Raw genomic sequence first — 23,472 nt, 5'->3', positions numbered from 1 at the left:
ACCTCATCCAAAACATATTCCCTGAAAATATCAATCCACAGTGAATATCCCCTTCTGTGAACTCTGTAAACATTTGTTGTACAGACAAGGGTTTTGTAAACTGCATTCACATTTGCGGGGAGTGTTCGGCTAACAAAAGTAAAAGTTTTTGGTGTTTTTGTGAAACTACTGATTATATATTAAAATTTGGCTGAGCATATCATTTCCAAACCCAGTTTCTTTTTCGTCTTCTACTTCCAAATTACATCCTCATGCTATGGTGGTGAATTTGTTTCTAAGTACAAATTAAGGATCATTAAAATTTGTTTTGCCACCTACAGAGAACTACTTATTATTGTTACTATTTAAAATGGTGACCATTGGGAAAATATTGATATAAAAAGGAAAGAGAACTGCTATAATGATATATACAGTTGTAACAATATAAATCAATTCAATATCATTTCCACACACTTACCTTTTTAAATATGGAATTTTAACCAGAAATTGGCATAAAATTTATTGCACTGGCATATTTAATTCAGTCTGACAAACATTTATTGTGCACTTACTCTCTGCTAGGAATAGTGACAGATGCTCACGATAGAAAGATAAACAAGCCCGCACTTGAAGAGGAGAGTTTTCCAGATGGAGTCAACATGGAAGGACAGTCTAGGCAGAGGGAACAGCATATGTAAACTTAATGTGACCTTGAGTGAGACAGACATGAATATTTTATGGTTCAGTCTATGGTATCTTTTTTTTTTTTTTAATTTAAAGATTTGATAACTTCTTAACCTTTGACAACCTCTTAATTAAACTGTTCTTCTGGCATCTAATTCTCCAGGAGGGCAGTTCAGGGTCCAGATTCAGATACCTACAGCCTTTGCTGAGTTCCTCTCCTGAGCTGGTTTCTGGCATAGGCCACTTCATTTATACATGGACCCTGTATTTAATTCTCACCTCACCTTAGGCGTTTACCATTATCTCCATTTTAGACAGAAGGAAAGCACACTTATCCACGGTCTCACAAACAGAAATGACGGAGGGTGTGAACCTAAGTTCATATTCCATCTGTAGGAAGTGACCAGCTGGGCATCTTTTTGGGGCAGCGATGAGGAAGACATTTCCTTCAATTTCAGAGCAGCCTTACTTCCCAAGTTCTGGGTCTGTCTACTGTGTCTTTTAGACAGAGAAGCCTTTAAGTAGAAGGGTGACCATTTATCCATGATATTGTTAGGAAAAGATGGCTCAAGATAAGGTCTGTGTTTTAGAGAGCTTCTCCATTCCGTCCAGCTCTCAAGTCTGGCACATACAGGAACCCCTAGTTGTTGAACACGTTGTTGAATGCCTCACTACTCAACACCTCGTGACACAGTGGCTAGTCCCTCTTCCTGGAGTGAAAGTCTCCCGCGGGCAGGGTAGGGCCCCAGTTGTATTTGCCCGGGGACATGTGGAGGTGCACAGACTTCGGGAAATATACGTGGAATAATGAACGAGTACACGCATAGGGGGTGGAAGAACCACGCCTGGCTCGAAGGACTTTCCGGGGTTTCTAGGGGTGGCCACGCTGTCCCGGCCCTTCATGGCGCCTCTGGATGGGCCATTTCTTCCTTTCTCCCAGAGGCCTCCACATTTTACACTTCAGACTGGAGGGAGGGGCTGCGCAGCCCAGGGGGGCCAGGTCTCTTAGGGCGAAGCCCGCTCCCCTCCCGGGACAGGAGGGAGGTGGGGCACCCAGACGGTGGAGCCAGGCTGGGGACCGTGCCCTCCGACCTGGAGCCGCAGCCCTCTACCTGCCTGTTCGCCCGTCCCCTCGTGGCCCGCGGCCGGGCGCACCCGCCGGCCACCTGGCTGCCACCCTCCGGGGGCCCTGTCGGCTGCCTTGGGAGGGGGCCCGGGGCGGCGGGGAGGGCCGGGGCGCTCGTCGGCCGGGGGCCGGGTCCCCCGGGGCGCGGTCGGGCAGGCGCCCCACCCCCCCACCCCGCCCCGGGGGCCGGGCCGGGCTCCCGGGGGGCGGGGACTCGCCCAGTGGCAGCAGCGTCCGGGCCGGCGGCGGGCGCGGGGCGGCTTCCTGCAGGCGGCGCCGGGGCGAGCCGTTGCAGGCTGCAGCCACTGCCACCGGGTCGCCGGGTCGCTCGGGCCGAGGCGCTCGGGCCGCGTCCGTCCCTCCCGGGCGCGTTGCGCGGCCGTCGCTGCTGCCCGCGCTCGTGCCGCCGCCGCCGCCGGTTACGCCAGCCCCGCCGCCGCCCGCTCTGATTCTGCGCATAGGCAGCCCCCAAGCCTGTCATTCTGCAAAAACACAGTTTACTCAACACACACTCACACACACACACACACGCGCGCACACACGCGCACACTGGCCCCCGCGCGCACACGCACGGAGGGCGCGAGCGAGCAGACGCGCACACCCGGCGAGCCAAGTTCCGCAGCCTGGCATGGCTTCTGGGGACCTTTACGAGGTACGGGGACGCGGGGTGCGGGCCGCCCCAGCCCGCGGTCGGGCGGCCGGCGGGGAGCGGGCCGGGCCGGGCGCGAGCCGGAGTTGCCGAGCCCGCGGTGACGGCGGCGGCGGCGGCGGGGCCGGAGGGCGGCGGGGGCCGGGCGCGCCTCCCTCCCGCCCGCCGCCCGTCCTCCCGCCGCCCGCCCTCCCGCGGCGCCCGCGCCCGCTCCCTCTTTCTCTTTCTCTCGCTCACACACTCTCTTACTCCATCTACTTTGCGGCCTTGGAGGGGAAGGAGGAAGCCGGGCGGAGCCGGGGCGGGGGAGGTAGCGGTCCCGGGGAGGTGCTCCTCACCCGACGAGCCGCCTCGAGTGCAGAAAGTACAGGTAAAAGTCGGCGCCGGACGTGCGGGGAATGCGGGGGGCCGCGCCGCGCTGGCGGGGGTGCGGGGCGGGTGCTGCGCGGCCCGGGCTGGGCCGGGGGCGCGGGAGGGAAGGTGGAGGGCGAGCGGCGCGGAGTCGGGTGGGGGCGAGGGCGGGGTCCTGGGGGGGCTGCGGAGGGATGTCGCGGGGGACAGGTGGGTGGGGGGTCTGGAGACCCCGCCAAAACGCTCCCCGGGGCCACCAGGCCGCCTCCCCTCCCCCCACCTGCTGCCCTGGCCACGGGTTCCAGAGCTCTCCGGGCTGGGGCGTGGGGGCGGTCTGTACGGGTGTCATGCCCCTTGGGGGCGAAAGGGGGCACTGCAGAGGGCGTTCGGTGTGAGGGAAGGGAACATGGAAGTCGGAGGTGGGTGGAAACACGTTGCTGGAGGACAGCGGAGGTGAGCCCTGCCGCCAACATTCAGCGTCACCCTCAGCCGGTACCTGTCTCCAGGTCCACACAGGTAGTGACCTGCGTTCGATACTCTGGAGCCTTCACAAAGGTGGTCAATGAGGAAGACGCTAGTCTGGCCTTTTTGAAGCAGTGGAGAAATGCCCATGGCCTTTCGGGATCTAGCCAGGGCTTAGCAACCTAGCTCTGGACACAGCCATTCCTGCTTTTGGATCCTCGGCAGGAGGATAAAACAAGAAACAACCACCACACCCTGGGGAGAAAGCCCCCAAAGAAATCTTGGTCCCCAAGAGAAGGTTCAGGATAAAGACTCTAAGAGACCAGCCATCTTCAACCCGAAGGCCTGCTGATTCTTCAAGGAAGCAGAGCCATGGGTCAGCTTGGACCGAGACTCTCCTGCATATATCAGTTAGCACTAGCTCTGGTTCTCATGGCTTTAGGATAAGTGGGGAGGAGTACCTGGAAGGAGTGGCATTGGCCACTGGGTAGCCTGGGGGAAGGGGGTGGGGTGGGGATGATTCTTATAACCTGAAGAGGCAACTTCTCTTATATTGGGCTTTGTCCTTTGGGGCCTTGTGGCCAGCTGGACCTTTTTCAGATGGTGGCTTGGTGGACTGGTGCCAGAGTTGAGTACCCAGCAGGCAAGTTAACATCAAGGCCTCCTGTGCCTTCAGGTTCTTATGGATGATTCTAGGTGCGTGTGAGCCCAGTCGTGAACTGCCACCCAATGGTTTCAGGTGGGGCAGATGGCTCTTACTGCACCTTGAATGAATGACGCAGGTACCCTCTTCTCTCTTCCATCCCTATCATAATAGAGGTGACATTGGGTAGAGACCTGATGAGGAACTTTTGCATGGCATGGCCAATGGTCAACCAAGTTCCTTGGTCTGCTTCAAGACGATTGAGCAATTTCTGAAACTTAAAGTTGAAGCACAGTGAGAAAGGGGAGGTTCGATTGAGCTTCCTAAAGTATGACCTGCAATATTGGGACATTGGCCCAAAGAACGCATTGTTCAAGGGCAGAACTCATCCTGCTGGGATTGTAGATTTTTCTTCCCATTGACAGTGAGTCATCTTAGAGCTGTTGACCTCCGTTGGGTGAAAAGTTGCATCGTGAAGGTGGTAACAAGACATGTTAGGAGCTGTCAATATTTCCCCACTTGAAGTTCAGAACGTATGGACCTTCAGGGGATAATTTCATGTTTAATGTTCATCTGACACTACCCTCTTTAACATCAGTAATTATAGTTGCTGAATGAGTCTGTTAAGAGGGGAGTTTTCACAATGGCCTTGCAACTATCTTAGCACCTTCAAGAGTTCTTATTGAAGTTCAATAAACAGGACAATAATAATAATTACTTCTGTGATAGTAGGTAATTGTACTAGATGTGAAATGGTTTTTCCCTTGCTGATTATTGGCATACTCATTACTAAAAGGGCTAAATTGCATTGTGAGAATATAACGAATGTCAACATTTTAACAGCCTGTGTCTAAGTTACATAACACAGACCAAGGAATTTAGTTTATTGTTCAAATTTAGATTTAAAAACAATGAGTAGTGCTAAGTGTACATTTAGTACATATATTTCTAGCAGTAAATTGTTGTGCACTTAAACAGGTGGTTGATTTAGGACAAATTTTGGAATATCCAATACATTGATTGACTCTGAAAGGAAAAAAACAACAAGAAAACAGATCTCATTGTGAATTATGGTATTGCATTAATTTAATTTTATACTTGAGTGTACATAAAATGTTATTGCATTAATTTAATTTTGTATTTGAGTGTATATAGAATGGCTTCTTATAACCTCTGACTGATAAATCACATTTTGAGCAGGCTAAGAACTTTTACATTTGTGATTGATATTATTTCACCTGTGTGTCTGCTGACATGCTCTTTGACGCTTTATGGTGAAGATTTGATTTGGATTGTAGTAATTCCTCATCTTCTCTTTCTTTTCAGACAATTAAATTTGGGACAAGAGTTATAAAGAGTTAACCTTCCCTAAATAGCTTTCTTTAGGAACAGGTGTTGATTTTAAAGACACCAGAAAATGAGAACTTTATTTAATGGCCCCCTCCAATCATAAGGAAGAACTGTGGATTCAAGTTCAGCTTCCACAATTTTGGATCTTGATAGATTGTCTTATTTTGTTGCTCTTGTATCAGAGTTCTTGTCATCTTTTGGTGTGTTATGACCATAACCCAATGGGAAGGTAAATATTGGTTGTTCTTATAGACAGACATCTGTCTGGATACAAATTGAAACTCCTTTGCCAGATGTTCAAGTCTATATTCTATTAAACACAGAGGTCATAAACTGTCAGCCTGTGAGCCAGATGTGGGCTATTGACTGCTTTGCCTTGATAGAAGTTAAGAAAAATGGATTTGAATACCTTTAGATAAAGCAAATGGACTCTAGTTTTTCACTATCCTCTTATGCTCTCTGTTACCATGCACCCATTCTACTTTATTCTTTTACATTACTTATGGGCTCCAGTACACATTAGAGTTTGCAACTGTGGGGTTCTAGTCAGTTATTCACTAAGATGTTGGGTATCAGGAAGATATAATTGGTGAAATGACAAGCCCAGCTCTGTTGTCTTGGCCATCTGTGTATCCCCAGATCTTTAACATTCAGATATTTATCGAGCCATTGACCTGAAGTCTGAATTAAATACACACCTTGGGTGACCTTTCTATAGCCTTATGTTGAGCATTACCCCTCATTCTCTTTTCTTCCCCAGCTAGTGATTTCCTGGTGTTGGTAACACCATGTGTAGTGTGGCTTACTTCTTTCTCTGGTAGGAAATGTCAAGTCCCATATCAGAGAACCCAGGCTGTTCTTCATTATGAGGATTGAAGGCATTTAAACTCTAACCATGTGGCTTTTCTTGCTGTTGGGTGGTATTTTTCTCTCCATCTTCTGTGATTAGTTAGCGTTTGTGAGGAGGACTGTTCAAAGAGAATTCTCTGTCTGTAGAGTAAATCAGTAGTGTTCAAGATGAAATGTATTGAGATGGACTTGAGAGTGATATTTCCTTGTGTGCTTGTCAATCTTAAGTTCATATTTTCCCAAGTTCTATCTTAAAAGAATGAAATATGCTATATTCTTTCTTTGGGGATTAATATAGATATATACATGCCAACGTATCTATCATCTGTCTGTCTGTCTATCTGTGTATGTATTTGGGTATGTTTATATAATATATATGAGAAAATACTATTTTCATTTAATTCCAAATAAGACAGATAGCAATAACAAATAGAATAATTTTAGTTTTTTTTTTAACTTAAAAAAATTGTATAATATGACCTTTATACAAAGCAAAGAAAGAGAAAAGCGATAGTTTTCAAAGCACTCTTCAAAAAGGAGTTACAGGACAGATCCCAGAGTGTGTCTTGGGCTACCATACCATCATCTCAGATTTTTCCTTCTAGCTGTACCAGAGTGTAGGAGGCTAGCAGGAATAAATGCTTTCTTTTATCATCACAATGACTTTTTTCTCCCTTTCTTGTGAAAAATAACATATTACAAAAAAGCAATAAATTTCAAAGCCCAGCACAATAATTAGTTGTAGAACAGATTCCAGAGTTTGATATGGGTTACAGTTCCACAATTTTAGGGTTTTTGGTTCTAGCTGCTCTAAGATCCTAGAGACTAAAAGAAATATCAGTTTAATGATTCAGCAGTCATATTCGTTTGTTAAACCCTACCTTCTCTGTATAACTCCACCATCACCTTTGATCTTTCCATCCCACTCTTTAGGGGTATTTGGACTATGGCCATTATAACTTTTTCATATTTCACGCTGTTGGTAATATGGGGTAGGGAGATGGAACGATCTGATGTTCTGGAGAGGCTGGGCCCTCTCGGTTTCAGAATTTATCTGGTCCAGGGACCCATCTGGAGGTTGTAGGTTTCTGAAAAGTTAACCTAGTGCATGGAACCTTTGTAGAATCTTCAGTATTGCCCTAGGGGTTCTTTAAGATTGGCTGGAATGGTTTTGGTTGGGGTTTGGCAAGTTATGATAGGTAGCGAAGTCTAACTGAATTGCATAAGAGCAACCTCCAGAATAGCCTCTCGACTCTATTTGAACTCTCTCTGCCACTGATACTTTATTAGTTATACTTCTTTTCCCGTTTTTGGTAAGGATGGAATTGTTGATCCCATAGGACCATGGCTGAACTCATTCCTGGACGTTATCTCCCATGCTTCCAGGGTGACTTTCACTCCTGGATGTCATGTTCCACGTAGAGAGAAGAGCAATGATTTCACTTGCAAAGTTGGGCTTAGAGAGAGAGAGAGGCCACATCTGAGCAACAAAAGAGGTCCTTCAGAAGTAACTCTTAGGCATACCTACAGGTAGGTTAAGCTTCTCTGCAACATATACATAACTTCACAAGAGTAAGCCTCAAGATCAAGGACTTGGCCTATTGATTTGGGTGTCCCTAATGTTTGACACAATATCAGGGAATTCCTTGATAGTAAAGTTTAATAGTTCCATATTTTTTTCTCCCATCTCTCAAGGAACTTTGCCAATGTTTTCTTTTTTTTTTTTTTTTTGCCAACACTTTTTTGATTATCTCCTTAATATATGCTAGGATGTATCCAAGCATTGCATTAAGCTAGACAGGATTAAAGGCCCTCATTCTTATTCTGGGCTCCCTGTATTTCGATTGTTCAGATAAACTATCCAGACAGGTTGAGTTAGATTATGTGATACAGAAAATTTAGGTTCTGGATAGGATAAACCTTCTTTCTTTCGGTCTCAAAGAGTAGGCATGGTTCTGAAATATAGGCAATGTCTTCCTCATCCCTGTGTTCTGAATTACCTTAATCCAAACCTGATCTGTTTTGTTCTTATCTCTAAATGCCAGGTTCTACATATATGAAAAGCTTTTCAAAATCCAGAAATAATAATTACCACTCTGGAATAAATTTGTCTGTTATAAGGGCTTACAGCCTAGGCCCCTGGTTTTCTTATAAGCACTTTCTAAAGGAGACCATACAATAATTCTTCTTTTGTTTCTGGCTTATTTTATCTCACCAAATGTCCCACAGGTTCATTCACAATGTTTCATGCCTCACGAATTCGTTCCTTTTTGTAGCAGCAAAATATTCGATCATATGTATATATCATTGTTCGCCAATCTACTTCTCATCCTTCAGCCACCTACATTCATTAGGCATCATGTATAATGCTCAAAGTCCACAGCCCGTCAATGCTCTCAATTTTAGATAATTTCATTGTTCCCAAGAGAAAGATAACCAATGAACACACCCTCAACCGAATCGGAAATTGAAACCTCCCCTTAACTCTTATTCCTCCCCACATTATTTACCCCTGCTGTTGCTGTGGTACTTCTGATGTTTTCCTGTTAAACATAGACCATAGCATGCAATAACAGTTTCCCCCCTGAACCCCGGACTTAAATACTCTTTGTACATGAGTCATACTTTTGAAATAGTTCTTGCAAAAACTTATTTATATTTCTTTCTTAATCAATGGGACACATAGGTCTATATAACCTTTTTCAGTCATGTTCACCTTCAATATGGCAATATTACTTATAGACCCACTAGTGGACCGCCTTCACTTCTGTCTATTCCCTTCCATTTGAGTTCAACCGCATTAGCTAAAACCATTCAACCATCTCTAGCTTCTATGTATTTCTCAGTCCCTTATATTCTGTATTATAAACGTCTGATTTTACCTTTGCTGTGGTCATAAAAGTGGAGTCATACAGTATCTCTCCTTTTGGGTTTGGCTTATTTCACTCAGCATTATGTCCTCAAGGCTCAGCCATCTTGTCATGTGCTTCAGTACGTCATTTCTTCTTACTGCTGTATAATATTCCATCATATGAATATGCTGCATTTTGTTAATCCACTTGTATGTTGATGGACATTTGTATTGTTTCTATCTTTTGGTGATTGTGAATAATGCTGCTGTGAACATCGGTGTGCAAATGTCTGTTTGTGTCACTGTTTTCAACTCTTCTGGGTATATACCAAGGAGTGCTATTGCTGGGTCATAGGGCAACTTGATACTTAGTTTCCTGAGGAAGCACCAAACTGTCTTCCATAATAGCTGTACCATTATACATTCCATCCAGCAGTGCATAAGTGTCCTAATTTCCCCACATCCTCCCCAACATTTGTAGTTTCCTGTTTGTTTAATAGCAGCCATTCTTAGAGGTGTGAGGTAGTATCTCATTGTAGTCTTGATCTGCATTTCCCTTATAGCTAATAAAAAATGAGCATCTCTTCATGTGCTTTTGAGCCATCTTTATTTGCTTTTCAAAAAATATCTATTCATATCTTTAGCCCATTTAATAATTGGGTTGTTTGTTGTTTTGTTGTTTAGTTGTATGATTTCTTTATGTATAAAGGATTTCAAACCTTTGTCCGATAGGTGATTTCCAAGCATTTTCTCCCATTGAGTTAGCTGTCTCTTCACCTTTTTGACAAAGTCTTTTGAGGTGTAGAAGCATTTGATTTTGAGGAGTTCCCATTTATCTGTTTTTTTCTTTTGTTTGTTGTGCTTTGGGTGTAAAGTTTAGGAAGCTACCTCCTATTACTAGGCCTTGAAGATGTTTCCCTATATTTTCTTCTAGGAGCTTCATGGTGCTAGTTCTTAAATTTAGGTATTTGATCCACTTTGAATCAATTTTTGTGTAGGGTGTAAGGTAAGGGTCCTCTTTCATTCTTTTGGCTATTGGTATCCAGTTCTCCCATGCGCATTTATTGAAAAGACTATTTTGTCCCAGCTCAGTAGATTTGGAGGCCTTGTCAGAAATCATTTGACCGTAGATTTGGTGGTCTATTTCTGCACTTAGATTCCATTGGTCAGTACTTTTATCTTGGTGCCAGTACCATGCTATTTTGACCACTGTGGTTTTATAATAAATTTTAAATTCAGGAAGTGTTAATCCTCCCATTTCGGTCTTCTTTTTTAGGATGCTTTTAGCTATTCAGGGTCTCTTTCCCATCCAGATGAATTTGGGAACTGGCTTTTCCAAGTCTTCAAAGTAGGTTGTTGGAATTTTGATTGATACTGTGTTGAGTCTGTAGATTAATTTGGGTAGAATTGACATCTTAAGTATATTTTACTTTCCTATCCATGAGCATGAAATATCTTTCCACATATTTAGAGTTTCTTTGATTTCTTTTAGCAATATTATGTATTTTTCTGTGTACAAATCCTTTATGTCTCTAGTTAAATTCATTCTTAAGTACTTGATTCTTTTAGTTGCTATTTTGAATGGATTTTTTTTCCTTAACTGATTCCTCAGTTAGGTCATTACTTGTGAACAGAAATGTTACTGATTTTTGCACTGTAATTTTATATCCCGCCACCTTGCTGAATTTGTTTATTAGCTCAGGTAACTTTGCTGTAGATTTCTCAGGATTTCCGAAGTATAGTATCATGTCATCTGCAAATAATGAATGTTTTACTTCTTCCTTCACAATTTGAATGCCTTTTATGTCTTTTTCCTGCCTGATTGCTCTAGCTAGAACTTCTAGTACAATGCTGAATAATAGTAGTGACAGAGGTCATCCTTGTCTCATTCCTGATCTTAGGGGGAAAGCTTTTAGTCCTCTAATTGAGTACTATGCTGGCTGTCGGTTTTTATATATGCCCTTTATCATATTGAGGAAGTTACCATTGATTCCTATCTTTTGAAGTGTTTTTAATCACAAAAGAATACTGAATTTTGTCAAAAGCTTTTTCAGCATCAATGGAGATGATCATGTGATTTTTCCCTTTTGATTTGTTAATGTGTAATGAATACAGTAATTGATTTTCTTGTTTTGAACCATCCTTGCATTCCTGGTATAAACCCCACTTAGTCGTGGTGTATAATTCTTTTAATGTGTTGTTGAATTTGATTTGCTAGTATTTTGAGAACTTTTGTGTCTATATTCATTAGGGACATTAGCCTGTAGTTTTCCTTTCTTATAGCATCTTTACCAATTTTTGTATTGAAATGATATTGCCTTTATAAAATGAGTTAGGTTGTATTCCATTTTTGAAAAAGTTTTAGTAGGATTGATTTAGTTCTTTTTGGAATTTTGATAAAATTCCCCTGTAAAGCCATCTGGCCCTGTGCTTTTCTTTGTAGGAAGATTTTTGGTGACTGATTGAATATTTGTGATTGGTTTTGTTGAGATCTATTTCTTCATGAGTCAATGTAGCTTGTTTGTGTGTTAACAGAAATTTGTTCATTTCATCTAAGTTGTCTAGTTTGTTGACGTATAGTTGTTAATAATATTGTCTTCTGATTTCTTTAATTTCTTTAGTGTATGTGGTAATGCACTCCTCATTCCTGATTTTGTTTATTTGCATCCTCTCTCCTTTTTTCTTTGTCAGTTTTGCTAGTGGCCCATCAATTTTATTGATTTTCTCAAAGAACCAACTTTTGGTTTTCTTGATTCTTTCTATTGTTCTTTGTTCTCCCATTCATTTAAGTTTGCTTTAATCTTTGTTATTTCTCTTCTTCTGTTTGCTTTGGGGTTAGTTTGCTGTTTTTTTCAAGTTCCTCCAGGGGAGCAGTTAAGTCCTCGATTTTTGCTCTTTCTTGTTTTTTAATAAAGACATTTTCGGGCAATAAATTGCCCTCTCAGCACAGCCTTTGCTGCATCCAATGAGTTCTATTATGTTATATTCTTGTTTTCATTTGTCTCCAGATAGTTACTGATTTCCAGATAGTTACTGATTTCTCCAGCAATTTCTTCTTTGACCCTCTGGTTGTTTAAGAGTGTGTTATTTAATCTCCATATAGTTGTGTAAGTTCTTGTTTTTTGGTAGTTACTGATATCCATCTTCATTACATTGTGATCAAGGAAAGTGCTTTGAATAATTTCTGTGTTTTTAGATTTATAAAGTCCTGTTTTATTCTCCAGCATATGATCAATTCTGGAGAATGTTCCATGAGCTCTAGAGAATAATGTATATCCTGGTGTTTTGGGGTGTAATGTCCTATTTATGTCTGCTTGGTCTAATTCATTTATCAAGTTAACTTCTCTGTTTCCTTGTTGATCTTCTGTCTGGTTGTTCTTTCTACAGAGGAGAGTGATGTATTGAAGCCTCCTGCTATTATTGTTGAAACATCTGTGGGTCTCTTCAGTTTTGCCCATGTCTGTCTCATGTACTTTGGAGCTCCTTGATTGGGAGCATAAACATTTATGATTGTTATTTCTTCTTGGTGAATTGCCCCTTTTATTAATATATAGTGTCGTTCTTTGTTTTTTATGATGTATTTACATTTAAAGTCTATTTTGTCTGATATTAGTATAGCTATTCCTGCTTTTTTTGGTTACAACTTACATGGAACATCTTTTTCCATCCTTTCACTTTCAATCTATTTGTATCCTTGCGTCTAAGATGAGTTTCCTGTAAGCAGCCTATAGCTGGATTAAGTTTTTAATCCTTATACCAATCTCTACCTTTTAATTGGTAAGTTTAGTTTGTTAATATTCAAAGTTATTACTGAAAAGGTGTTTCTTGAATCCACCATCTTATGTTTTAGATTTTATTTGTCAAATCTATATATTCTTTTCCATCTTTCTCTCTTTATCCTTAAAGTTACCCTTACTGGTACTCTTCAATTCTGTGCCCTCCTCAACACCTCACTCTCCTGTCTTTTTTTTTCAACTGGCAGAACTTCTTTCGTATTTCTTGCAGGACCTGTCTTTTTTTGACAGATTCTTTCAGGATTTGTTTGTCTGTGAAAATTTTAATTTCTCCCTCAGTTTTGAAGGACAATTTGGCTGGGTACAGCATTCTTGGCTGGAAGTCTTTCTGTTTCAGGATTTCGGATATAACATAGTACTCCCTTCTTAAGGCTCCATAGTGCCAGTTGAGTAGTCTGAACTCAGTCTTATGTGGTTACCCCTGTATATAGTAGATTGTTTTTCTCTTGCCTTTTTTACAGAATTTTCTGCTTCTCTTCAATATATAACAGTCTGATTAGTATGTGTCTTGGGGAAGGCCTATTTGGATTTATTCTGTTTGGAGTTTGTTGAGCTTCTTTGATTGCATATTTATGCCCTTTATAGAGGTTGGGAAGTTTTCCCCCTTTAAATTCTCAACTAATCTACCTAGCCCTTTTCTCTTCTCTTCTCCTTCTAGGGTACCAGTGATTCTTATATTTGTACACTTTGTTTTCCCCGTTATTTCCCTGAGATCCAGTTCAAATTTTTCCATCTCTTTTGTCATTTGCTGTTTTGAGTGTTTGAAATCAGGTGTCCTGTTCTCTAGTTCACTTATTCTTTCTTCTGCCTCTTCAAACCTGTTGTTGTGTGTCTCTAGTATGTTTTTTATTTGGTCTACAGCATTTTTAATCTCTGCGATATCTGCTATTTTTCTTTTTCTTTTTTCTTTTTCTATTTATTCTTTCAAATTCCTCTTTATGCTCTTCTTGAACTCCTTTTTTATCATTAGCCACCCAGTTTATTTTATTTGGTAGAGTTTAATGAACATCTTTGATCAGTTTTTCCAACATCTGTGTCTCCTCCGGTGTTTTAATTTGGTCATTAGGCTGGGCTTTATCTGTCTGCATCATGATATGCCTAATGATCGTCTGTTGTCTTTGTGGCCTGTAAATATCTGATTGGTTTACTTTGGAAGTTGATTTCCTTCAGTAGCCTAAAACTTTGTATTTTCAGGATGGATGTGGAGCAGGATTAGGGGCACAGGGCAAGGCACATCAGTGCAGTGATGTGTTGCAGCGCAGGCTGGGGATGCTACGCTGGTGCCTGTGAGCATGGGCGCCCAGCACTAGGGTAGCTGTGGCATTCTGGGTAGGTGGGGTCTTTGTGCGCATGTGCAGAGCTCTGGGCAGTGGGTCAGTGTTGCGCCTGCGTGGGCTGGGGGCAGATGTGGCCAGGCTGTGCAGGTCAGTGATTGCCCATAGCTGAAAGGCGAGCTTGAGGGTTGTGCGCATGTGCAGATGTGGGAGGGCCATAAACTGATGTAAAGTTCAGGAAGGGCGGGGTGGGGTTGCAGAACTGTTTGGGCTGGGGGCGGGTGTAGCCTGGTTTGTAGGTTAAGTGCCTGCAGCCTTTATGTGCTGGCTATGGCCTGGAACAGTGGAGGAGGGGGAGGTAGCGCCAAGGAGGGGGTGGGGAGAGACTGCACTTGCGCAGCAGAGGTGTGTTGGGTTGGGGCAGGCATGAATGCGCTTAGGGTGGGAGTGGTTACATGCACAAAGGGTTGCTGGGGCAGGGGTGCTTGGAGTGCAGGGAGAGGGGTGGGTGACGGGGTTGAGGTGCATGAGGTGTGGGGCAAGTCATGGGTTGTGGGGTTGCGCTGGTGAGGGTAGCAAGTTCAAGGAATGTGACTTGGCTTTCTTCCTAATCTTGGTCTCCCTGTCCTTGCACTCCTGAGGGCTCCTGACTTCCATGTTAGGTCTGCGTTAGGCTGTTTGCACCAGCCAGACAGTCTCTGGTTCTTTGCTTCTTAGTTCCTCAGCTTTTGCAACTAGGGTCTCTCTATAAGGTGCAGAAGACTTTCCTAGGTCACCTACACCTTGGAATCTTCTGTCCCTTCTCTAGCTATCCCTTGGAGCAGGGGTGTACTCAACCTCTCCTATTCCACCATCTTCCAATAATTTTAGTTTTGATGGAAGAAATTTACTTTAGTTAAAAATTAACCCTGCTACAGTGACAAACAGGCATTTCTGCTATCGTGCCATATATATGTGTCATGTTATGCAACATCATACACTAAAAATAGCAGGAAAAACAGGACTGAGGCAGACCACTGAAAACCTATGGAACTTTGCAAACCAGAACACAAAGTTCTAATAAAAACAAGGACAATATTCTAATAAAAATAAAGTTTGGTTAAATTCTGCCGGCTAGTGTTGGCACTCAACAGTCAGTCCAACCTGTATAGTCTTCACCTTGGGCTTGTCCTTCTTTTTGTAGATTGCACAGGACATTCAATTCTAATAGTTCATTGTCATCCAAATTAAAATCTGGTCCGGGGCATAGCCTTCTTCATTCATCCATTTAAGTGGAAATGTTTGTAGCTTCTCCAACTGCGCTTACAGCTTTTCCACATAGGTTTCCAGAGTAGAAGGTGTAGTGATTCTTGGGCCACTAAATCAGTCACTACTCATATAAAAGAAAGGCATGTATGTGCATTCTCAGCTTTATTCTAAGTCTTTGTATATTAAGTATTTCCTTGTGAAAATGCTTGCCTATAATTGCTTCAATGTACTAACGAGCTAGGAAAAATTTCATATGAACCAACACAGCTGACTTGTTATGTACTGACATCATTTCCCTATTTGCCAATCACATCTGAAGTAATTATCATCAAAGAACATGTGTTGTGACAGTAGAAAATATCAAATGTGATGCAACTTAAGTCTCTGTACCTGTATGTGAAGTAGCTAAAGTTCCAGAGATAATGTATCATCCCTTGAGTTGGATTGATACCTTGGCACAGAGTAGGCACCTGATGAATACTGAATGGATGTATGGCTTCTCCCACTTTTTGAAAGTTCTTTTAAAATTTCCCCTTTGGATAGTCATCATCTTATTTTCAAGTAAACTTTGATGTCAAGTCATCATAGCATTAAGTCGTTTCTTCAGGAGCATACATGGGCTTTAAAAGGGGTTTGTATGACTCTTTTCAGCCTTGCCAATTGTTAAGTAATAGTTCAGTCATAGGAATTTTTGAAGATCTTAAGCTTTGGAGATTAAAAATTAGATTCTAAGGGTATGGGTCTTCTTTGCAGCCCTTGGAAGATGAGAAGAAGATATAAGTGTTTTTAGATTCATAGCATCGTCATTACTTTTTTTTTCACTTCATATTCAAAGAACCAAGTATATGCCAGGCACCAGGAAAGCAAAGAGATTGTGCCCTCTGTGACTCTACAGTCTGTTGGGAGTTATAGTTAAGAGAACAGCCTGAAAGTATTTGGTCCTGGAAAGACACGGTTCTCCTGGAGCATGTGGGATCCATGATCTAGCCTTGGGGAATAAGAGAAGGCTTTCCTGAGAAAGTGATGGCTATTGAGGATTTTTAAGCTAAAGGGTGGACACTGTCATATTTGAAGGGCTAATTGCAAATATCTGTTGTCTTTTCTATTTTTGAAATCAACTTATGTTTGTTGTTACAATTTTGGGAAATAAGAGTATAAAGAATAAATAGAAGTTATAATGACTGAAGGTAATTATTGTTATTCATTTGGTACATGATTAATACAATTAGTTAATACTAATGTGGTATTTGAATTAATTTAATGTTAGCTTTGTTGGTGTAGATACAAAATTAAGAATTGTTTTCCATACGTATTTCTATAATGTAAAAACCCAATTGCAGGGTGCATGGGTGGTTCAGTGGTAGTGCTCGCCTTTCATGTGGAAGACCTGGGTTCAATTCCTGGACCATGCACCCCCCCCAAAAAAAAATTATTGAAAAACCCAGTTGCAATATAGAGTAAATGCTATTCTCTAACATTTTATTTTAATTTAACAATATATACGTATTTCCCCTTACCCTAAAGTATTATTCTATATTGTGATTTTTTAATGACAGATTAATTTTTCCTTAAATAGATACACCATTTTGTCCAGTAATCAATCCCCTATTGTTGGACATCTAGATTGTTTCAATTTGTAAACTAGTATAAATACTGCTGTTATGAGCATCCATGTACAAATTATTTGTATACATGTCTGACTGTTTCCCCTAGGATAAATTCTGAGAAATGAAATTACTTGAACATTTTTAATGTAATTGATACATATTGTCAAATATCTCATCAGAAATGGACAGTGGATTAGATTGGAGGATAACTAGAGACAGGGTGACCAGTTAACATGGATGAAGAGATGAAGGTGGCTTGAACTAAGGTAGTGGTAGTAGGGATGAAAGACATGGAAGAGAGACAAAGATTTAAAAAGAATCAACACAATTTAGTTTCTCTGTCTAATCTAAGATTAGTTTAGGCTAAAGAAGAAAACATACACAAAATAACTGTGGTTTAAACTAGGTTTACTCTCTTACATAAAATAAGTTTGGAGTTAAGCAGTCCAGGGTTGGTATGATGGCACTTTGAAGTTCTTAGCATCCCAGACTCTGTCTGTCTCTGCTCTGTCATCTTCAGCTTATAGCTTCTGTTCTCAGGGTTATTTTATGGTCCAGGTGGCCATGCATCTCTAACCACCTTTAACAGGAAGAGGAAGGAGAAAGGAGGCAAGGGTAAGATTTAAGTCATCTCTCTGTACTTTCCTGGAAGTACCATAGAGTTATTGGTCAGAACATAATTATACAGTGATTGCTAGCAGGAGAAATGTGGAAAATGTAGATTTTTATCTGTGCTCCCCCTCCACTCAAACTGAACCTGTTGTAGGCATGAAGAAAAGGCAAGAATTGAGGAATAACTTTTTAGATTTCTATATTAGTCCATTAGGTGGATGGTGGAACCAGTTACTGAGATAGGGAGCCCAGGAAGAAGTATTGCTTGAAGGAAGTAGGTCTGGTAAAAAGGATAATGATTTTGGAATGTTTGTGGGACATCCAGCTATAGCCATTCATGGTAGTAGGACATGTAAACCTGATTCTCAGGAGAGATACCCAGCATGGGGATAAGAGATTGGGAAGCATTCGTCTATAGATTTTACAGTGACAGCCAGAGGACCATGTGTAAACATGAGGGGTCCAATGAACGGGTACTTGGGAAAAGGATACTTAAAGGATGGGAGAAGAGAATGAAGATCAGACTCACAAAGAATTGTAAGAGAGGTCAAAGAAAAACAAGAGACCTTGTTGTTAAGGAAGCCAATGGAAGATTGAATTTTCAGAAAGAGGAAAAATGCAGCAGTAGTCCTTTGGATTTCACAGCCAGTAAGTCATTGTTAATTTTTGGGAGGCTCTCTTCCATGAGCATGTTGCTGGGTGGGAGAGGACTTGATTACAGTGTGATGATGAATGGGTTGGTGTGGAAAATACAGGGGTAGAGACATCAAATATGGGCAACTCTTTGAAGAGTCTTGGGTTTGATGGTGAGGAGAGAGTGAATATGATACCCAAGAGTGGAATGGGGAGAATGAATCACCCATCTCCATTCTCCAAGTTCTCCACATCCTTTACTACCTTGGATGACTTGGACTGCAGTATTGCAGTATGGACATTGAGTGATTGGATCTACCTTCTTAGAAGAAGTGATTTTCCATAAACCCCACACATCCCTGTCCGGTTGGCTTATGACAGTTGGGTTTGACATCTTCAGTAATTTTGCTGAAAGAAGGTAGTGGAATATGTATAAGTCATACAGAATCTTCCTAAATAAACTTTTCTCAAGGATAAGGTCTTGGTGATTTGAGGACAAGGAGGTAAAGTTTGGCATTAAAGGGTTTGTTACACCATCATTCCACTGAGAGGAGAGGTAAGGTGTGCTATTGATAAATAGCACTACTTGGGTCATATTGATAAATCTATGTGAGGTCTTTCTGATGAGTTATCTTGGCTAGGCTTCATCAGACACTAACTGTAGGCTACAGTTAGTCAGTCAGACACTATTCTAGGTGTTTTACTGAAGACAGTTTTGTAGATGTGATTGAAGTCCCTAATCAGTTGACTTTAAATAAGGGAGATTGGCTTAGACAACCTGAGGGTGGGGTGTGGCTAGATTCAGTCAATGAAAAGGCTCTAAGAAGAAAGCTGAGGCTTCCCTGAAGAAGTAGAAATTCTGTCATGTACAACAGTTTAAGCCTTTGCCTGAAAGTTCCAGTCTGCCCTTACTGATGCCTTGTGCTATGGATTTTGAACTTGTCTAGCCAAGATCCTGCCACAAATCTCTTAGCATCAGTCTCCTACTGTTTCTGCTTCTTTAGTTGACCCTGACAGTCAGAGTTCTCATCCAGACTCTACCATTTGATAATGGTGCTGCTGGGAAAATCTTTAGTTATGTTGAATGTTTCTCACCTCTGCTGTGAAATGAGATATCCAATTGCCTGATTGAGTCTATATCTTCTTCAGGTAAACTCCCCGCTGGATTGGTAATTGCCATCGTCATTTGTATGCCTGTGTGAAGAGGGGCAGCCTAGAGCTCTAGGCTCTGGATCAGAACTGACAACTCCAAGAACCTTCCAGGCGTTGGTGTTCTGTTAGACTGGAGTTCTGTGGGGCAGTGTTTGGGATGGCAGGCCTTAGTGGTGTTGAACCTCCAGGGTAGGCCTCTCCAGTGTCTGAGATTCACCCCATCCTCAAGTAGGGCTCTGGTTCTGGTAGCTGAGTGAATGGTGGGATTTGTGGAGTAGCTGCTCTCTGTCCTGACCCAACCCTTCTTGTCTCTTTCTTCATCTCCTTCTCATCCACCATTGTTGCCAGCTAGCCTTAACCAATGGATACCTCCATGACCTCCAAAGATCAGAATGCTCCAATGAAAGTCCCAACCATTGTCCAGACCATTATAAAGCGATGGGTTATTGAGAAGCCTTGGAGGGCATTTGCTCACTGTTAAGTCCCACTTTCTTTTTTTTCCCACATGGGCAGACAGCGGGAATCGAACCTGGGTCTCTGGCATAGCAGACGAGCCCACTTTCTTTTTTAAAGGGTGCTGCTCCCCAAATATTCCCCCTTGATTCCAGTCACCCCATCTTTCCCAGACTTCCCGAGGGTTGAGATGTGGCTATATTGCTTTATAAGTGATTTAGAGAAGAATCAGCACTGCCCCACTAGGAATCCCCCACTGAGAGGCCTCTTCTCTTGTTCTCAGATTCCTGATCAGGGAAGTTTCCTCCTTGGTCTTCATTTCCTTGTCTTCTTCTCCAGTGTTGTAAAATCTATTTGCCAGAGGTCCTTTCTAACAGAGTATGGAGGTTATACAATTTCTGAATTTGAGTTTTATTTAAAAATACTCATATGTTAAATCATCCATCCATTAAATACTTATTGTGTATCAGATGCATGCCTAGAACTGTTCTAGGGCTGGAGCTACAATCATGAATGTCTTTGAAACTATCCCTTAGAATGTAATAATTAAAGAAATCCAATGTGTATATATGTTTATATACCAAATTTTTAATTCATTGGAGTTTTTGGTATATTGAAAGATTTGTGGGCAGACCTTAGTATACAGCTTTTTTCTGCCATCTGTGGGCATGTATTTGAACTTCTGGGGAATGTCCTCCATCTCCTCTTCTTTCAGACTTCTGAATCTGTTAAAATGAGGCATGCAGAAATTGCCAGGCAAGATGATAAAATGAAACCAAACCAAACCTGATGCCATTTACAGTTACTTTTCATGGCGAATCAAAGATCGTTTTCTCATTACACGATCTCATTATGTTTTCTCATTTATGCAGAAATAAATGGACTGCCAAGACTGTTAGAGGGAGGCAGCTAACACCCTTGGACCTCATTTTAAAATTTTGTTGTTAATGAAAATGGGCTTTGTTGTCTGTTGTCTTAACTCGGTGATAATAAAGTGTCTTAAGTTAAATTTACAAAAAATTTTAAAAAGACATTTACATTAAGAAATTATCACATGTACCTGTTTTTATGTGTTAGGGTTTCTTATAGGATTTTGTTTGGGGTATAGGGTTCCTTTGCTAAGCTCCACAAGTTTCTACTAGACTGTAAGCTCTGTGAGAGCAGAGACCAAGTCTGTGTTATTTGTGATTTTATATCCCAGTTCATGGCATTTTGCTGGGCTTGTGGGAACCTTTCAGTAAATATTCATTGAATGATGATTGAGGATGTCTGGAGCCTATGTTTCTAGGCTACTTTTTTCTTTTCTTAAGTGACCCTCCTTTACTGCTTTCTGTATGACAGTAGGCTTTCCCTTTGCTAAGGAGATTCTTCCAGACTGTTCTTGAAATCCAGGTTTCCATTTAGCCTTCCACAAGGTCTTGTGTATATTTATTAGGTAACGAAAGTACCTTCAAATGAATTGGAATATTTGAGCCGTTCCTCATACAGAGTGTTGACTAGCTTGAGAGTGGCTATTCTCTGTAAAGTCTTGCATTTGAGAGAGCCCCTTTCATATCAAGTATATACAGAGACCACCGTGTGGTTTGCAGCTGCAGTTTCCATTTACAGCTTTGCTTCTTTTCTCTTTTAGCCTCTGTGGCTTGGTCCAGTTTGATATATACCATCTGTTTTATGTTGGGCTGCCTGGAAAACTGACTCAGAAATGGGGAATTGTATGCAGAGGGTTTACCAGGGAATACTCTTAGGAGATACGCCTAAGGAAGCTAGGAAGATTGGATTGGATCGATGGTGAAGCCATTAAGGTCTCAGTTGATCCTGCAGGGAGTTCTGGAGCTGGGTGGCTGTTCAGAGGTGTTCCAAATTGTAGCAAGGGTACCAGGCCTTCCTATCTCTGTATCAGTCAGTCATTGGCTGCTTCTGGGAAGGGGCATATCTTTGGGCACAGCAGTTCCCTCTGGCAGAGGGCAATTCCCTTTGAGAACACAACTGTGAGTTGTTAGAAGCAGGGAATTCATAGTACCTGGGAGGATGGGTGCATTGACCCTTAGGGGAGAACTTGACTGCAATATCCACTATAGCATCTCTTCTTGCCATTCACTGATTGGTGAATCTCCCCAAAGACACACCTGGCACCTTGGTTGTACTTTAAAAAATTTTCATGCTTCTCTGAAGATGTCATTTGTCACTTGCCAGCTTCTTGAGGCAACCTGGTGTTGAGTACCGACAGAATGGCCATGTGTTAGAATCATGCTTGTGATCACCTTGACCCCTTGTTTGATGTACTGTGCAGGGATCACATGCAAGGAAAAATGTCCGAGGTTGTAACTGTGCTTGCTGGGTGACCACCCCTTGTTCTTTCTTGATTGGTTCTTCTACTTCTCAATTGCCTTTGTGTTCTCATCCTCCTCTGCTTGCAGAGCATCTTTGTTTTGGACCTTCTGTTCTCTTGTTGTGCACACTCCTTTGAATGAACCCATCTATTCCTTTAGCTTTGGTGACTGAACTGATGATTTCCAGGTCTCTGACTTTTGTCTGGATTTTTCTCCTGAGCTCCAGAACCATCCATTTAACTTCATTTGGGCCTCTTAAGCTCAAAGTTTACAAAGTTGAACTTCTGTCTTCCACTGCAAAACCTGTTTTTTGTTCTGGATTCCCAGCTTCAGTAGTTCCTCTGTCTACCCAGTTCACAGCTAGAGATATGACCTCCTTCGTTTCTTCCTGATATCGTGTGTGTTCTGCTGAATTAGCAAGCTGTATATTTCTTAAATCTATCTTTTCCTCTTTATACATGCTATCATCACCCTAACTTAGGAGATATTACCCAGTGCACCCCAATACCTCCCAGTTGATTTCTGTCTTGGCCTGTGCACTCTCATTTATTTTTCACGCTACACTCGTAAGGATCTTTCTGAAACCCTCATTTTGTTGTGTCTGTATCATGATGATGTGCCTTTAAGTCATGTATAAACTCTTTGTGATTTGACTCCTGCATACCTCCTGCTGTTTCTCTGCTTACAGCATGTGATCTGTCCACAGAGGCCTAATCTTAGTTCCTTGAGTCTTCCATTATTTCTCCTTTTTGTATTAGAGAAGTTGTGAGTTTACAGAACAGTCATGCCCAATGAAGCTGTGCACAGCCTTGAGTCTTGTTTCACTTCATTGGCGTTGAAGAATGGGGCCAGGTATCTCAGTCATTGACTGATATCCCAGGCCTTGACATTATGGGGAACACGTAGTATCTTAACTTTTTCTTAATTTTCTCATTTAGTCATATCTTTCCAAGGGGCTGGGGCACTCCATCACCACCCCAACTATGTTTTCATTTGCTTAATTCGTACTCATCCTTCAGGTCTCAGTCGAAATGTTGCTCTTGGCAAAGCTTCCACTAATCATTGAGTGTTTGCTGTTCTTTGGACTCCTATGGAACGCTTTACTTTTTTCATTATAGCACTCACTTCAATATATTTTAATTCAATAGCTTATTGTATATATCTTCCATTAGATTGTTAGCTTTGTGAAGGCACTGAGTCTGTCTGTCTTGCTCTGTCTCTAGCACCTAGAGGTGGCAGGTTTCAAAAATAATGTGTTCAGTGAAAGGTCTTTCATTTATATGAAAGAGAGGAAAATTATCTCAGATTTCATTACAAAAGTTTGAAGGCATTTCAGTCTTTTGATTTTTGTAAGGGCATAGAATTCTTGAGTCTGTTTTGTATGTCTTTATTGATCAACTAATAAGTGGACACTAATTTCATATA

At 41.8% G+C, this 23,472-nt stretch overlaps 1 protein-coding gene across 1 annotated transcript in view; it reads left to right on the top strand.

The window, feature by feature from the left end:
• The first annotated feature begins 2,286 nt into the window (after positions 1–2,286).
• The window catches only part of CDYL2 (chromodomain Y like 2), a 182,852-nt gene continuing 161,666 nt past the window's right edge, over positions 2,287–23,472 (top strand). The window contains exon 1 of the mRNA XM_077133104.1: positions 2,287–2,441. Within this exon, the coding sequence (XP_076989219.1) occupies positions 2,418–2,441 (24 nt within the window). The 5' untranslated portion in view covers positions 2,287–2,417. The remainder of the gene's footprint in view (positions 2,442–23,472) is intronic.

This window comes from Tamandua tetradactyla, chromosome 16, assembly GCF_023851605.1.
Source record: "Tamandua tetradactyla isolate mTamTet1 chromosome 16, mTamTet1.pri, whole genome shotgun sequence".
In the NCBI taxonomy this organism is placed as follows: Eukaryota; Metazoa; Chordata; class Mammalia; order Pilosa; family Myrmecophagidae; genus Tamandua; species Tamandua tetradactyla.
The sequence above is the reverse complement of the archived record's forward strand: the minus strand, read 5'-3'. Positions and strand labels throughout refer to the sequence as shown.